Source organism: Bemisia tabaci, chromosome 8 (assembly GCF_918797505.1).
Source record: "Bemisia tabaci chromosome 8, PGI_BMITA_v3".
NCBI classification, from domain to species: Eukaryota; Metazoa; Arthropoda; class Insecta; order Hemiptera; family Aleyrodidae; genus Bemisia; species Bemisia tabaci.
The window spans coordinates 46703991-46721160 of record NC_092800.1 but is presented as its reverse complement, the minus strand read 5'-3'; the positions used below and the strand labels follow the sequence as shown (position 1 = coordinate 46721160).

Genomic DNA, 17170 nt, shown 5'->3' with positions numbered 1-17170 from the left:
TGATGCAGCGAGAATCATCAGTCATCGATATTTTCCCATTTGAAACAACAGAGATTATTAAAGCATTCATTTCGAATGCTTTGATAATTCATCCTTTTTCATAGGTTTAAATAGGAGATCAACTGATTCATCACAAAGCACGACATGCCACTGCAGGCCGATTATTGAAATTTAGTGTTTGTCAGGCGGACATAGATGACATAGGTTGAAAGGCGGAGTGTGATTGGTAGGCTATGTCTTATCGCTGCTTTGTCATGTACAAGCTATCGATACCTCTTAAGTTTCCGACAGTATGTCGTCCATTCCACCTGACAAAGGCACAACAAAGCAGCGATAAGACATAGCCGACCAATCACGCCTCGCCATTTAACCCATGGCATCTATGTCCGCCCGACAAACACTAAATTTCAATTATCAGCCCGCTGGTTAGAATCTTAATTTCTCTTTTTCTGTGATGTTAATCTCTGAAACTGATATTAATTTTAAATTAACCCAAACCTCCTTTCGTAAATATCATTGTCCCAGTACTTTAGAAAATGGAAGTATCAAGGTTTTTGCCTCATTTTTCTGTGTTATTTCTTCTGAATTTTTTCCTTCTATTGGTTACATGTATTGTCTTCTTTTTTTTACAGAGGAATTTTGGGAAGTAATGAAAAAAACAGAACTTCATCACAAAATGCCTTTAAATCCAGATAGTGATTTTTTAAAATTATATTTTGGTAAAGATAAGAACAGGGTTGTGAATTATTCAGAGTTTAGCCAGTTTCTTCATGTAAGTGCACCTCTTAATTTAAAGTTTATGTTTGAATTGAAATAATTTACTGTGAATTTTGCCTTCTTATTTCTTTCCATATTTCCGCACAATTTATGACGCCTCTATGTTAGTAGAATGATAGAAGCAGACAAGTTTCGTGGATGTCACACAAAGATGTCATTGTATTAAAAGGAGACTTGAAGTGCTTGCAAGGTTCCATTTGCTTTCCTAACCTCGTTAACAGGGTGGGTGTAGCAAATGTTAATGTGGCATTGAAAGTTTTAATCTTACTGCCAGAACTCAGTGCATTATGAGGTACATCAATTTTGAAACTTCCGTCAAAAACATATTTTAGGATGCCCAACATTTTCTACACATGATTTAAAAAAAAGTAACTCAAAAACCTGAAATTTACAGTGCGATCAAAACGTTTCTCCTATCTCTATGCTAAAAACCAAGGCTACTTAAAAAGAAGCTTTTTGTGTCATCACTGTGTCAGTTGTCTTCTCGTATTTTTATCAGCATGATTATATACTGTGCACAGCCCCAGGCTTAAGAGTGGAAAGCAAATTAGTTATTTTATAGGTGCCTGCGTCTTGTGGAAAGGAGTATCATTGCTTCATTTCCATTCATTGACTGAACTAACAATTTTTAGCATCTACAAGAGAAAGATAAGGGGAACAGTTTCAACATGTTTAAAAGTAAAACGAGACATGATGAAAGTAAAAATAAATTGGATATCATAGACTCTCATATCCTATTTTTGCTCTCCCACATATTCTATAACTGGAATATCAGAAAATTTCTCCAGAGATTGTCGCCACCTTAAAGATTTATTTCAGTCTTTGCATCGAAGCTCATTTTTTCGCTATTTTGAAAAGTCAAAAATTGATGGATAATTTGCTGAAAGTTTTATTTTGATCTCTCTGAAAAAAAGAAAGAATGTAGGAGGACAGTTGAGAAAGGAATCTTTCATAATGGGTCAATACTTTTTCTTGCTTTGAAAATTTGTTTTAATGTGTATTTTTAATGTTTATTCAGGATTTTCACGAAGAATGTGGTATAGAAGCATTCCGCCAGTTTGATAAATCAGGCTCAGGGTTCATCACTGCTTTAGATTTTCAAAATATTATGCTCTTAGTCAAAAGTCATCTGCTCACAAATGAAGTTAAAGATAATTTAGTGGCTGTAAGTATATCCTGATAAATTTCATGCTCTTCCTCCTCAATTGTCTCTCATTTTGTGAGCCTCCCGTAGTGTCGCAGCGCTGATTTCATGATCAAGAAGTCCCTGGTTTGATTCCTGGCCAGTTTGATGGTCTCAAATAACGGTTGCCTTTTAACTGATAAAGCATAGGATTACTCCTGTAGGGTATGTAAAGCAGTAAAAAAAGTCACAAAAAAAAATCACACGTAAAAAGAAACACATGTTTGTACAATGAAAAATCACATGATTTGTTTTTGTATTATCTAGTGATGTTGCCTTCAAGTGACATTCAGACTTCTTCGTTTTACGTCTCTTCACAATTTTGAAAATTCAAATTCTATAAACCTCCATAGCGCTCATTTAAACTGCCCCTAAATCTCCAAAATTAAGTGCAAAGTTCCTGCCAGAATTTTCTCACAAGTCCTCATGAAGAAAATTTAATTGCATCTGTCCTCTCATTGAGATGGATTCATAAAGCTAATGTTGTTATAACGAGTAACTGTTGCACACATCTAACGAGTTGATTGCCACAGCTTTCTCGAAGTAATTTTGTTAGAAAGGCAATCAATGACCTCAGAGAAAACTCAATCTTTGGCTGTTAGTTACCCTCTCTTAAAACAGTTGAATCATATTCTGTAAAATCTGACATTACTGATTTGAACATGAGTGATACTTAGCAGAGATGCTAAAAGTTTCAAAAATTGACCGTTTCTCATGCTCCAGCGTCTTGGCCTATCAGCTAAATTTCTGATTTGCCTCATGAAAAGAGTGTTTAATTTTACTGTAAAGTGTGCAATTTGTCCTGTTTATTAATATGATGGTGGAAAAATAAAATAAAATAGACAAAGCATTACCTTTGAAAATTAATTTTATCATTATCAGCTTACGTATTTTATTGATATTAATATTGCTGCTCAGCAATTTCTTGACGTCCTCTTGTTGTTGCAAGATTTTTGTGTTTTTATCAGAAGAAGGAACTAAGTTATTTTGGTATCTTTTCATCATAGTATAATTGAGTAAATTTTTTTCTTTTTTTTCAGAGTGCCGGACAAGGAGGGCACAAAGTGAGCTTCCCCTACTTCATGGCTTTTACATCTCTTTTAAATAACATGGAATTAGTCAAAAGAATCTATTTAAACGCTACTCAAGAAAATAGAGAACAAGAAGTCACGAAAGGTAAGTGGGAAGACACCCGATCCCCTTTTTTTCGAGTGAGTTCTTCGAAGAATTAAAAAATGTCTAAGCCGACCAATAGCTAAATGCAAAAAATGCGCATCTCCATTGTAACGCTTCAAAATCTCTCAGTCTGCTTTCAAAGAGAATTAATTAAAATGTTTCCTTGCAATTCTGTGTGATTTTTTCAGAATGAGTGAGGAAAGTTAAAGGATAACAAACTTCAATAGGAATCGTTGCTTTGTTTTCTTTTGAAACAATAAAGCATGATCTGATACTTCCAACGTTGCCACCTAAGATATGCAGTTTTTACTTTAGCCTTTGATTTGTAGTGAGGCCATTAAGCTTCTTCTTCCTGTTTTTCTAAAAATCAGCTTCAAGTTATTCTTGCAATTTTTGAAACCTTTTAAAACCAAATTTTTCAAAGATTTTGATCCCTTTTCTTTGTACATTTTGTTTGATTGCAAGGTCTGTGCAAAGCCGATGTGAAAAAGGAAAAAATAGAAAGATTCTCTTTCGTAGACCCTGAAAAGAAGTTGGAAGTATGCTTATGCGACATTTTTGATTCGAATTGTCGAATGGAATGGTCCATTTTCGCGATTGCATACTCTCAGCTTTATTTTAGGGTTTACAAAATAGATTTTTCCAAAGGATTGAGTTCAAATCTGATAATCAATCTATTTTTTTAAGAAACATTCAAAACAATACCAGTATTTTTAGCAGAATTTGTTTGATACCTTGGTGTTTTTATACCCCTGCTATAAATTGCTGACTCCATTACCTGCCTAAAATTGAAGTGCTTCCTTGTAAATTCTGTAACAGAAGTCTTTGCAATCGTAATTTAAGCACACTCATTTAAATATCTGATCTCTTTAAATGAATTTTGGTTTTTTTCAGAGGAATTTCTATACTCAGCACAAATGATGTCTCAAATCACACCCCTAGAGGTGGATATCCTATTTTCCCTGTGTCACCTAATTGGTCAACGAGGGTAGGTATGCATTTCTTTTTTTCTGTACTCTAGGTGACTAGCTAATTTGATTAATTGTATCAAATAGTGGTTGTGGCTTCAATAAACTTCTCCTCCAAGTCAAAATTTTACTTAAAAAGTCTGGAAGAGTTCTTCACTATGTACTGCATCAACATTTTTTTTTTTTGTATTCTTACATTGCTGCTGGATCAGAAAACAGCTCAGTAACTGATCTCAAGCAATTTTGATGTTTAGGGATGAGACTGGTGTAGAAAACGCACATGAAAACCATAAATTACTTCAAAATAAGCAAGATAGATACCCTTGCAAAGTTTTGTGGCAAAAATTTTCCTCGCATACGGGATGGAGAATGTGGGGACTTTTGCAAATTCTGTTCCAAATAGGACAATCTTGTCTTAAAATTCTCAAAACAGTTGTTTAACTCGTAGCAAAAAACACTATTTGTATGGTTTCTGCATTTTTATCAGGCATGTAAATATTGCTAGAGACATTAGAAAAGTCTTTGGCCAATAATAACAATAATCCTTCAGTTTTGTTCTCAAGTGGTTATTCGTTAAGTTTGTCCGAGGCAGGTAAAAAATGAACAAAAACGTGTGTAAGTGCAATAATTTTGATTTTCCTTGTAGTGTGCAAATTATGTAAAAGCACATCGGAGATCGGATTATTCTAATATGGTATCGTATTGCCACTTAAGACTAAGAAGAAATTAGCAAGAACGAGCAGCGTAATTTTCCCCTGAATTTTGCCCCAATTTTTAAAAATATATTTTCTCATCTTGTGATAATAAAATACAAAAAAATTTACCATTCAGGTTTGGTACTCATGCGCCTGGGGTATATTAGCTCAATAATATGGACATATTTCTGTCAAACGGAAGTAAGCGCCATCGGGGTAGGAAGGTAGAGGGAGGCTTGGATTGGCGGTGGAACCGGGCGTCGGGCTCATTCGCTCCTATACCCGCAATGCTTTTCCATGGCGCTTTGTTCCGTTTGACAGAACGCGCTATCCGGGATTCTAAATTCCTCAAAAGGAACTCAAATTGGCGCTCAGTTCCATTTGACAGAAATACATCCATATAATATTCTAATGATTATCCTAATTTTGAACTTGTCCGTATCAGCTTAAACTCAATAAGTCTGTAAAATCTAGAATCCACCAATTTAGATAAAGAAACAGGCAACGAAAAGAAAATTATGATTGAAAAATATTAAATCTATTGTGTATGGGTTCAGGGGCTTACGAGGTTCAAGGACCACCACCGAACTCGTAAAATTATCCTTTAATCAGAACAGCTCTCTTCACGTTTTCCTCAATTACCTTGTCTCATCTTATATTGGCTTTTGTTGTGCTGCTTCTTTACCGGATGATACTTCACTCATCAGATTCAGCGACGATCACCATTTTCGGTTTGGGTCTGTTTAGAACTCCTTTTTTTTCCTTGTCGTGTCTGTGCATCCGGTGTCTTAGTGTTAACTAATAGAATTATATGTGTACCGATGATTTTTAGTTTTGTTTAAAAGTTTTTTAAATCCTTCCTTTTCGAGAGCTAGACTTCACATGACTTTTTTATTCTGAACTCAGGTTCATTGCATGTCTATTTATTTCGGCGTTCCCATCCTTCTCCTATCTTGATTTTTGTCTAATGCGTGTCTAATCAGTATGTAAATATCTGAGCTTATCGTAGCTGATGATCGTTGCATTTTTTGATGGAGTCTTTGCCATCCTGTTGCTCGGATTTTTCCTGACCTGAAAGGTGTTGACAGGTTCATAAAGTCTGGAAGTTCCGAACAAGTACAAAAATAAATCAAGGACTGAAAAAGTATGGAAGAAATATAAATGATCTGGAATAGTTTGTGTTGAAATGTGTTAGTTGAAGTGGTTAACGAGAGTTTTAAAAGAAGTAGTTCGGCACTTATCAATGGTCGAAGTGCGAAACCACATATCTCTGTCTGCAACGTTGTAGACTTCCCTTCATACTTTTTTTTTCATTGGAAAATTGGTCAATGTATTTTCTTGAAAACATCCTTGATTTTTCTTCTCTGTTAGAAGAGTATTCTGTATAAACAAGCTATAATGTCAACTACTTTCTCTTTGTAAACATTTTGAAATTCTTCAATGGAGACACTTGGTTTCACACTTCAGCCATTAATATGTCATTCTGAAAGACAGAGAAGTCTACTTTAGCAGCCATTTAATGGCTATTACGTTAAGTAGTTTAGATATCGGTCACCTGAAAGTACTTAGTTTTTCTATGGAAGGCAGTAATAATTATTTTTTAGTGGATGGGAGAAGCGGCTATCGTCCCTACTCTTTTTAGAGAGATTCTAGTAGACACCCTGTTATTAATAGTGGATGGATCGACTTCTCTTTTGAGTAGGTGGATGAATGTTTTGAATGCATTCCATTCCCACCGCACGATAAAACACCATAAGATAAAATAGATGTACCTGCAGCTACCATGATCGATAGATACCATATCTATCACTCAGGCCATTCAGCACCAGCCTGAGCTAAAAATGAATTGGTCATTAATTGAAAAATTAGGTATTTAATACTCTGAAAAACGGAAGTTGAATTAATTTACTCTCAAGTATCAACTATGTTTAACTGTGTAAAGTTATCTTGATTACTGTTAATATGACTTGCTAATACACATATTGACGGTGAAAGTCTGCAATCACATAACTCATTTGCGGTGTCTGAAAATCTCCGCCTCTATGTTATTTTTTTAAAGGAGAACAAATCGACATCATTCCTTGAAGTTTTTGCAGAATTTTCTTCGCACAGAGAAGAAAAATCACCACAGTTTTAAAGAATTGCTGTTGAGTAGTTTTCCGTTTAAAAAATAAAGTATGACAGGAAGTCTGCGATGTCGCAAACCGAGTTATGTGATTGCCGACTTACACCGTCGATATGTATATATGTTTGTATTTTCGACTCTAGAGTCAATTATTTATATCTATTTTGATTTTCACTGGGCTTAAAGTGGTCATTAAACTTAATTATCATCAGCTCATTAGTTGATCATTCAGCTGATAGTGTTTTAAATTGGTGCTCTTTTCGTTCATTTATCACATCTCCAAATCTAATTAGCTCTATTTTTCTCTCATTGGCACAGGTTTACAGCGAGAGTGAATAGAAAAAAAAAATAAGAAAAAAATGCGAAAGTAAATGTTGCCGTTTGAAAAATGAAGAGAAACTTGAAATTTCCTGATTTTTTCCATGAATTAACAATTCAAAAGATCCAACTAACGCTAGTTCATTTTTTATTTCAGGCGAATTGTTTTTAGTGACTTACAAGCCATTGCACCTGAACAGTACTTCAAACACATTCATGATAAGAGATACACAGAAATTCATGCTGTTGATGTAAGTTTCCAACTCATCAATTTTTCTCTTTACTGATTCAATTCTCACGCAAAATATGAGACAAATTTATGGCGATATGGACATTATTTCACACAAACACATCAAGTCGCATCTAGGAAAAAAATGGGTTGCGTGTAGTTTTGAAATCAAGTAGTTTAGGTCAGGAATTCAGGATAGTTGTAGGTTTTCTCCTGTCATAATTTCAAAGTTGAGAATAAATATTTTGAACATGAAAATGTTGTTAAACTTGGTCCCCTACATTATGTTTCATGGAGGAATAAAACTTAAACCTCCTTCTCCTTATTCAAACTTGATACGACTCTGTGTGTGTCCGTCCAACTCGGTCTCCAACATTCCAAAGATGATTTTTTATTTTTGTAGTATCATTTGTAGTGTTATTTGATGTTGTCATCCTTTTACCTCAAGGAAATTTGATGCTGCGTTACTTTTTATTTTCACCGCTTCAAGTGGATAAAAAAGCTAAAGCTAGTGTAATATCAACCTTGCAAGCTTGCTAACACTAATCAACTGTTTACTTTTCCTCCACTATTTCTAAAGAAGATGTTCTTTTTTCAGAGTCCTGCGGATCGTAGTGTTGGGATACAAATGTTAGAAAGTTTATACCGGTTTTCTCTTGGCTCCGTAGCTGGAGGTAATTTACTTTTCTTCCTATTTCTTTAGGTTAAATTTGTTGATTCCATTGATATGTCATCAAGCATTTATTTTACAAAAGATAGCAAGCCATGGTCTCTGATACAATCACAAAAACTTGCAGATGCAAACTTCAGATAAGACCTATGCTTCTTGCAACTCAATTTTACCATCTTGCACCTAAAATCCAAACGCATAAAAATATTATCCACAAGTTACTTTTTTCAAATTTGAGCAATACATCGAGACATGCTATTTACAAAATCAAATGTGAAATGGTTGCAGTTTTAACTTGCCAACAAATCGAGGCTAATAAATCCATCAGTGATTCACACTCGACTGATTCAGGAAAGGTAGTAAGAAGCTGTTTATTCTGCGGTAGTCAGGTGTTGGATGATAGGAGTTGCGTCGATAAAAACAATGTGGTGGCTGAGGTGGCACCTCAGGGACGTAACTTTTAATCCAGTCAAGAAAAGGGCAGGTGAACATGTATGTATGGACGATTTCACGTGCCCCACAATCCATACTATCTGGTGGCGGAGCAAAGAAGTTCTTGTATGTCTCTAAATAAACCTGATGAGCAACGCCAACCATTTCGCCTGAAAAAAATACAGGGTAGTACGATGTTGCGTGTTGTTGAACTTCGTGTTTACAGAGTGAAAAGTGATGTTTCTAATAAGATTTCAAAATGTTTAGTTATGAAGGAATTATATTTTTAGCAAATAAGTTATATTTGTGCAATGAAAAGCAGAAAAAAAATTATTTCCGTACATTTATGACCACCAGCGGGGGAAAGGATTTGAAGCACCAGAAAAACTCAAAATTCCGATTTTGGCACCACTGCTTTAAGCACTGGCTACAAAAATTGTGTCACAAAAAATGCCCAAACAATAACCACAACAGATTTATAATGGTCTGAACTTATATGTAAAAAATAGCAGTCCTACAAAGAAAAGGTATTCAAGGTTTTTTTGTAATGTTCAGGGCTCAAAATTGTCAGTTTAATATGAAATTATATGCTCTTAATTTGAGCTGAATTGAGTTAAAGCATTGGCAACTTATTCTTTAGGATACAAGGGAACATTTTTAAAGGAAATTCTCAATTCTGACTAATTAACTCATCTTAATAAAAATGACTTTCATGAATGACTTGTAATTGGGTTCGCCCGTTGAAAATCAAATAAATAAATATTTGCCCCTGTTCCACTTCTGCCTTTTGACAGTCATAGTTGGACCACAGGTTGCAATTCAGAACTACAATTTCTGGCTCATCAGCAAAAACTTAAAGTGCATAGGGAAATGAAGGCTAATTGCATTGTTTCTCAATAGAGCTAGATATTGCAGTGCCTTCTTGCTAAATTTAGTCCAATTGCAAGGAAGAATTGAGGAGCATTCCGGAAAACGGGCACATACGCGTATGTGCCCTTTTTCCGGAAATGGCAGAAATGGATTCCTCGCATCCTAATGTACCAATGTCCCGAGTTTCAGCTTAATTAATCAATTTTTGGAGCTGAGAGACCAAGTTTTGTGAGACTAAGTCAGGGTCAGAGGCGTATTTCGCCTATTTGCCCCTGGGTACGGTCACCGCGACGTTGAGGAGATAGCACGCAGGCAGACAGGCAGGTGATGGGTACTGATAAGGATCCCTCACTACAGATGCATCATGCATCGTACTGATTCTGCTAATCAATGCAATAGCATCGGGTTGCAGGGATTGTCTCCGCGTTGCACCGGTCACACGTGAATTTGTGTAATTATTAACCATTCAATTTTTAATGGTCTGTTGTGAGTTTAAATTTTTCGATTTTTTCGCGTGTTTCGCTGTTTTTTTCATTCATAATGATCGAAGATGATCCACCCGTGCGTTTGCGATCTAAATTATTATTTATTAATTAATCGGAATTATTTATTTTTGTTTAGAAACTCATTGAAGTCTCGAAAATTCAGCTTCAAAAGCCAAAACCTATGACTACCGGTCCATTTCCGGAAAAAGGGCACATAACGGAAAATTTTAAAAAAATCCTCTCACAACACTGAAAGAAGTGTAAGTTTTACCAATGGTCGTTATTCATTTTAGGATGTATAAACGTTGATATGAATGCCCCAGTTCTGATGTATGTCATCATCAGTGGCCAGGAAGTAAGAATGAAAACTTCAAATGCGTTTTTCTCACAACGCGTTTTTTTCGGTATGTGCCCTTTTTCCGGAAAGCTCCTCAATTAAATAATGAAGTAAGAGGACGTAGGAATTTTACCATCACATACTAAAGGGCCGCCTGAGTCTCCATCGCAAAGACCTTTGCCCTCGTCTTGAACAAGACATATGACCCTTCTCCGCTGGTTTATCTGGAGTCCTGGGCAAGCTTTCGGGCTCTGAGCTGCAATTACGTCCAATTTTCTTAACACGGAATTGAAAGACATCCGATCAGTGTCACCCCAGCCTGCAGCTGTGCACCTCACCTCCTCATCGATGGGGAATGGTTTGCCACTCAAGGGTATACTTTGCACTGCTAGGTTGAATTCAAAAGGCTCAACTTTGACTAATCCAATGTCGTTCTTTGAAATTTGTTTCTCCTTATGAAAAATAAACAATACTTTTTCTCAGATAGTTTTGTGGTGGAATACTATGCATTATCATCGTAAATTGACGTTCTTGAATGCTTTATATTCTATAAAAAATTCATCTTTTATCCTTAGGGAACAATATATTTTAGAGGTTGTAGCAATTTCTTCATCATGTAACGCTGTACCATAGTGGAGGACTGAACCTCAATTCATACTTTTTGCTGCCCAATTGCTCAATTTGTTAGATTTTTTCGCAGTCATTAAAAGCTTTTTCATCATAATGGTCTTTTCCAGGTGAAATATAAGCAAAAAAACAAAAGAAGAATTTTGTAACAAAAACTGAATGTTATGAGGCTAAATCATGATCAAATCTTGCCATACAGTTATTAATCTATCTTTTCTCAGAAATTTTCTATTTGAAAGATCTCCTGGAACTAAAACAAACTTTTATTTGTAATAAAACTGAATTTTATTCTAAAAAAATTCATTCAGTTTTTAATTCAATTTAATATAATTCTATCTGATGACATTAAATTATTGCAGAATTGATTCTGTGTCTAACAAAATTGTATCATCACAAAAGCAGAACATATCGAGAATTCCTTACCTAACGACTTCTTACTCAAAATAATTGTTTAAAATACCTTGAATTTCGGATGGAGGTGGATCTCCAACGCTTGTCTAACTTGCCTCCATTTACAACTCTTATCTTGGTAGTCAAGAATACCGGCTACTATAAACATTTCTTTTGGATCTATTCTCTTGCCACGAATGATATAACAGTGTGCTGCACCAAGGAGCCATTGTTCTGTAATGATCGCTGTAAGAAAAAAACGAAAGAGGTGAACGAATATCATCAAGATTTATATGAGAGAACTTGAGTGAATGTACTTCAGTTTTTTGTAATTTTCAAGTAGCTGTTTAAAAGTAATTATCCTAGTAGTAGAAAATAACTTAGTCATGTTTTGGAAAAAAAATAAGTTAGTGGTAGTTTTGAGCCTAACTGATCATACATTTTTCCTGACAAAAATTTGAAGAATAGGACAAATATTTTGAATGTGGAAATAGACGTTGAACCCCATCCCTAATAGAGTCCTATAGAGGATTAAAACTTGGAACATCTCTCCTTTGGTTTGATCTTGATGCGATCTGGTTCATCTGTGTTAAGCTTGGTCCTTTAACGGTTTATGCAATTCAGCAGTCAGTTGGATTTATGAGCAATGTTACCTGTAGTGCAATGTAATTGCTCATGCAGCGATATTGCAAGGTACGGGAACTCCCCAGCACATGGGACTAGGCCACCGGCCAAGCGACGCTGAAGGTGATGAATGTTCTTGAGCTCTGTTTGATGTATGATCAATGTCAGTGCAAAAAAAAACAAGAGCATGACATTTTTATCAGCTCAGTCAGTGAATTCTCTGGAAAAGGTTCAAGTAAAATGAGATTCTGTGTTGAATTCCTTGCAGATTTTCACAAAACGATAAAATGATTTTAGAACTATGACTGGTTTAGAATATTAAGAATCTGACTCTGCTGAAAGATTCAAACTGGTTCTTATAAAGTGTCATGTGAGCATATCCATGAAACAGCACCTTGTCCTCCGAGAGGAAATTTCACTTAACTTTTTTCAAAAATTTCAACCACATTTTTCTACGACCGAAGAATTTTCGTCTTGGAACTTCAGTCCTCGCATCCCATTCAATTTTCGAGCATTCAGGGTCAAACTTGCGCCAAAATTTCCAGACTCGCCTCCTCCATGCATTTACAAAAAGTTAAGGCAAAATTTCTTTAAGGAAGATTAAGTCCTTTTTCACAGATCCCATTACATATTATGTTATTCTGACTATAATCAGGGATTAAAATTATCAGATGTTGTGCACTTGTATCAGACCTTTTTAAACTAGAGATTTTTTGGTGCGAGTCATCGAAAATGGTCGTTCCTCTAACGAATATAGAATTATCAAAGCCTTCAGTGGGATGAATAGGTCATGTTTTTGTTACTTCAAGTAAAATATAGTCAAAGTTTAAAAATTACAGCATGTCTCCTGGCTCATGAAAAGTCTAAACTATTGCAGAATTGAAATTTTAAAAAAAAATTTAGATCAAGATCTTTAGTATGTAATTTATTTTTAATAAATGTCGCTTACCTCATCCATTTAATAGTGAAAAATTCATTAGTTCGAAAGCATCAGTCAATGCTATGAGCACCTAATAAATGCATAAATCAATTTTTTCTTGGTTAGTCATTATAAAATGAAACAATACTTATTCATTTTGGCTATAATTTTCATCCTCATTTTTTTATTCACAACAACAAAACAGAAAAATTGAGCTTTACGGCCCTCACTTGCCAACAGGCCACGTAGACATGTGGAGCTTGTTTATCTTGTCACAATATGCTGTCATTTATTTAATCGGCCACAAGAGAGTGAAATATTTTAATGAAAGACATACTTTCATAACTGGAATTACTTGCATGAGGGAGAATCACCTCAGGATTTTTTATTTTGCGGTTAATTTAATAAACAAAAACTCTACCATGAGTAACTGAAGTTTCCATGGTTACATATTTGGTGGGTAGAAAATTAATAAGTTAATCCTTCCCCTCCCTATATTTCTTTTGATCTGAACTCAATGAAAATATTTATTTTTTAATTTTTTTTATTATGAGTCCGCCTGCTATGACCAATTTAGGACCACGGACACGTACATTCATACCAGAAAAATACTCAATTATGTTTCTATATCCTGGTTATCACTGTTGTAGCAATTACATATGGACTGCATTTTGCAATTAGGAACTACAAATTCTGGCTCAATCAAGGAACAACATAAGTACTCTTAGTTTCCCTTTGCACATGAGTGTTTTTACAGATGAGCCGGAAATTATCGTTCTGAATTGCAAAATGTAGGCCATATCATAATGAACACACATACAGTAATTAGTTGTAATTCATTCTTAATTTTTTTTTTTCAACAGCCATTGGTGCTACTGCCGTCTACCCTATTGATTTAGTTAAAACTAGAATGCAGAATCAAAGAACTGGCTCCTTCATAGGTGAATTAATGTACAGAAGCAGTTGGGATTGCTTCAAAAAGGTAAATACCCAAGTTTTTTGACGGAGGACTTCGTCATTCTCTACTCCTGGAAGGGCTCTTTGAATTTTTTAAAGTTACAGATCGAAGGGACTGATAACAATTATAGACAAGAGCGATTGATAATAGCTCCTTTCTATACTCATCGATTTTTTTTTAAGGAATAAAAAAATCATGAAGACGGCATGGTTAGGTATCGATGAAAACTCCAAAGGAACAAAATTTCAACGAAAGTAATCAATCATCAGTAGTAGATGCCAAAAATTAAACTTTCTCTCTCGTCAAGAAATGAGAGCTATCTTTTTTCATACTTTCCAGTTTCTGTGCACTGGTTGGATTAACATCTTAATTGGACAGTTTCAACTAGAATCAGCCCAACTATATCAGACATTGCCCAATTTCCACTCATGTTTTACCTCTTAAACAGAAAACAAATCACAATTCTGACTTGAAATTTTGAAAGTGTATCCTGTATAGTCCATAAGTCTAAATCTGTGGGAAGTTTCAAGGCCGTATGTCGTTCAGTTCTTCGTTTAAGAAAGTAAAATTTAAGAAGAAATTCGGCAACGTGAAATACAGTTAGGCTGATTCTGTTTAAATCCATCCAATGGGACCACACTTTGCAATTAGGATTTACAATATCTGGCTCATGCACAAAAACTTTTATGGACATGGAGAAACTAATGGTGTATTTGTTGTATGTATTTATACGAAGCGAAATATTGTAGTTCCTAATTGCAACAAGCAGTACAATCGATGTATTCTGTAACTTTGATTTAAGGCTCGTCAATGTATAATCCAAACGGTCCAATAGAGTCCAAAACATCGAAATCATCTGATTCCTTTTCTTGCAGACCAATATTATGACTTTTGTCGTGTATCATTTCTTAAACTCTTTTTACTTTTGAATGTAAGAGTTGAGTTACCAGTATGTAACTAGCATGCTGAATAGATTGTATCGGGTTTTAAGAGTCTTTACTACCTGGTGTCGTAGATTGATTTCACTCACATACACCTGTTAATTTTACATTAATCGGAGATCCACTCCATGATTTGAAACTGTTATTTAAGAACATCGTTTGTTCAACATTTTCTTGTAGGAGGAGAAAAGCTTTAATATTACAGCTTCCGTTTTCTATTTCAGGTGATTCGACATGAAGGAGTGTTCGGTCTCTACCGAGGTCTCCTACCACAAATTATGGGTGTTGCTCCAGAAAAAGCAACAAAATTAACAGTGAACGACCTTGTCAAGGATAAACTTTCTGTCGATGGCAAAGTATCTCTTCCAGTAGAAATTTTAGCAGGAAGCTGTGTAAGTAACTTTATTTACTTCATGTCCTGCTTTTCCTTTTGCTGCTTGAACTTCACTTATTAGAGTTGCATTTTTACTTTTGCTTTTTTTAACCATTTTCCAAAATTAGTGACTTTCAAGGAAGTTATAAGGATCCCCGGAAATTGTTGATACTGTATTGAAGGCAGTCTAAAATTTCTTATTCAAATAAAATCGACAAAAAAGTGTTCGCGCATTACTCGATTGTTTTTTTTAAAAACTGAAAATGAAAACTTGTCAAATGGAAAATTTTGCTGAGTGACATGCTGATGATCCGCTAATCTCTCAGTTGAAATCAAGTTATAATTATCTCGATTTTATTTAAAGAAGTTACTGTAGGTTATAAAGTCTCAGTATCAATCAAATCTTCATTTTTTAATGATATTTTGACCAAAATTTCTCACTGTTTGAAATTTTAAAATCACTAAAACTGATCATTCATGTTTTTTTCTTTTTCAGGCCGGCTTCAGTCAAGTGGCATTTACGAATCCTCTGGAGATAGTTAAAATTAGACTTCAAGTCGCTGGTGAAATTGCCGGGGGCCAGAAACTCAAAGCACTGACGGTTGTTAGAGAACTAGGATTTTTTGGACTTTACAAAGTGAGAATTATCTGTGATCGTATGGTTTTTAAATCTCAAAAACTCATTAGTTTGTGATTGTTTTCTATTTTAACCTTCAGCACTTCTCTGTTCAATGTCAAGGGAAAAAATGTTAGGAAACATTGTCCAGTCACTTTCATTTGCTTTCCAGAATGGGTTTGTCGTTTTGAACAACAAATTTGCCTGAAAATTATTTCAAATTATGTCAATTTAACCGTCTGGCATTTCTTCCAATGTCGGGAAATCTTATTAAAATGTGTCTGGGAAATCAGGGAATTTCATTTTCTAATTTCTGTAGAAACCTTAAGAGTCCCTTCTCCCCAGACTAACCCTGGGAATAAAAAAGCTGGGAATGATCCTGTTACTATGACTATTTCCTGACCCCTTGGGCGAGTGTAAAATTATCACCATGGTCAGTTCGATACGGAACATTTGTCTCTTAGGCGCAAAATACACCACATAGGTAACATCTTCCATTTTTTTTTTGCAGGGTGCCAAAGCGTGCTGGCTGCGAGATATACCATTCAGTGCTATCTATTTCCCTGCTTACAATCATATGAAAAAATTCCTCGCTGATGATACCGGGTACAACACGCCTTTGTCGTTATTATTAGCAGGTTGTGTGGCTGGTGTTCCAGCTGCTGCTTTAGTTACTCCTGCAGATGTCATTAAAACTAGACTCCAGGTAGGCCTATAGAAGAGAATTGACTCTCTGTTTCTTTTATCATTACGTTTTTGCATGGGTGTAACTCCTCTCTAGGATAAAGGTATTGTAATTCTAGACAAAGGGACATCATGCCAAAATTTTGGAAATCAAGATCTTGAACAAGAGCCCAAAATCATTGGATGATCCAGGGAGTTGGCAATATTGTTTTCTCTTCATTTAAACCGATGGGAATGTATTGATTCTCAGAGGGGCTAGGTGCTCCGACAAGAATCGATTATTCAATACAGGTTAAAATGGTGGAAATACAGTGTTGCCAACATGCTAGGTCCGCCTCTGATCAAAATTGACAAAGTTGAGGCGTTTTAAAAATCATTTGTTGAAGATTTTTTAGAAAGTTAAAGTTCGAAGAAATGACAGTATAAATTTTGATGTGCAAAGGCTTGGAAAGAATCAAATAGCTTGTTTCAAAGAAAGTCTAATCCCAGAAACTAAAAACAGAATTCAGCTGAAAATTTTCAGTGAATGAGAAATGTTTTTAGCGCTCGTAATTCAGTTTAAAGAACTTCTGAGTAAAATATATGAAACTTTTCAATTCTTTCATGATACAGTATAGTGTCATTGAATTTAAACCTAGGAGTTGGGAATTTTTCGATCCAAATGACATTTGTGCTTATTTTCAATGTTACATTTAAAAAAAAAAAAAAAAATAAAAAAAATAAATAAAAATAAATAAAAAAAATAAAAAAAAAAAAAAACTTAAAAAGGAAAA

The 17170-nt window shown here is 34.9% G+C and overlaps 2 protein-coding genes across 6 annotated transcripts in view; one reads left to right on the top strand and one right to left on the bottom strand.

Moving 5' to 3' along the window:
- The window catches only part of aralar1 (calcium-binding mitochondrial carrier protein aralar1), a 50688-nt gene that overhangs the window by 29219 nt on the left and 4299 nt on the right, over window positions 1-17170 (top strand). For all 3 annotated transcript variants that reach the window (XM_019057817.2, XM_019057819.2, XM_019057818.2), the window contains 10 exons: window positions 633-772; window positions 1796-1942; window positions 3001-3136; window positions 4031-4124; window positions 7400-7493; window positions 8070-8145; window positions 13689-13807; window positions 14949-15116; window positions 15594-15734; window positions 16225-16419. In XM_019057817.2, coding sequence (XP_018913362.1) covers window positions 633-772; window positions 1796-1942; window positions 3001-3136; window positions 4031-4124; window positions 7400-7493; window positions 8070-8145; window positions 13689-13807; window positions 14949-15116; window positions 15594-15734; window positions 16225-16419 — 1310 coding nt within the window. The remainder of the gene's footprint in view (window positions 1-632; window positions 773-1795; window positions 1943-3000; window positions 3137-4030; window positions 4125-7399; window positions 7494-8069; window positions 8146-13688; window positions 13808-14948; window positions 15117-15593; window positions 15735-16224; window positions 16420-17170) is intronic.
- LOC109041457 (chymotrypsin-2) lies at window positions 8373-13673 on the bottom strand. 3 transcript variants are annotated; one of them, XM_072303394.1, is made up of 5 exons: window positions 13181-13673; window positions 11936-12126; window positions 11353-11528; window positions 10399-10717; window positions 8373-8743 (listed from the first exon to the last, which is right to left on the bottom strand). In XM_072303394.1, exons 2-5 carry the CDS (start codon window positions 12093-12095, stop codon window positions 8466-8468), a joined length of 933 nt encoding a protein of 310 aa, XP_072159495.1. In that variant the 5' UTR covers window positions 12096-12126; window positions 13181-13673; the 3' UTR covers window positions 8373-8465. The 3 variants fall into 3 exon arrangements, with proteins under 3 accessions (XP_072159495.1, XP_018913365.2, XP_018913367.1); XM_019057820.2 differs by having other exon boundaries at window positions 12856-13672; XM_019057822.2 differs by having other exon boundaries at window positions 8507-8743; window positions 10409-10717; window positions 12856-13673.

What these genes read in the sequence shown, in the direction of transcription:
- LOC109041457 (XM_072303394.1), bottom strand. Translation starts at nt 12,095, where the DNA reads ATGCTCTTGTTTTTTTTTGCACTGACATTGATCATACATCAAACAGAG. An exon ending in GCAATTACATTGCACTACAG is followed by an intron (nt 11,529 to 11,935) that starts GTAACATTGCTC and finishes TTTTTCTTACAG; the next exon opens with CGATCATTACAGAACAATGG. An exon ending in ACCTCCATCCGAAATTCAAG is followed by an intron (nt 10,718 to 11,352) that starts GTATTTTAAACA and finishes ATTTTTCATAAG; the next exon opens with GAGAAACAAATTTCAAAGAA.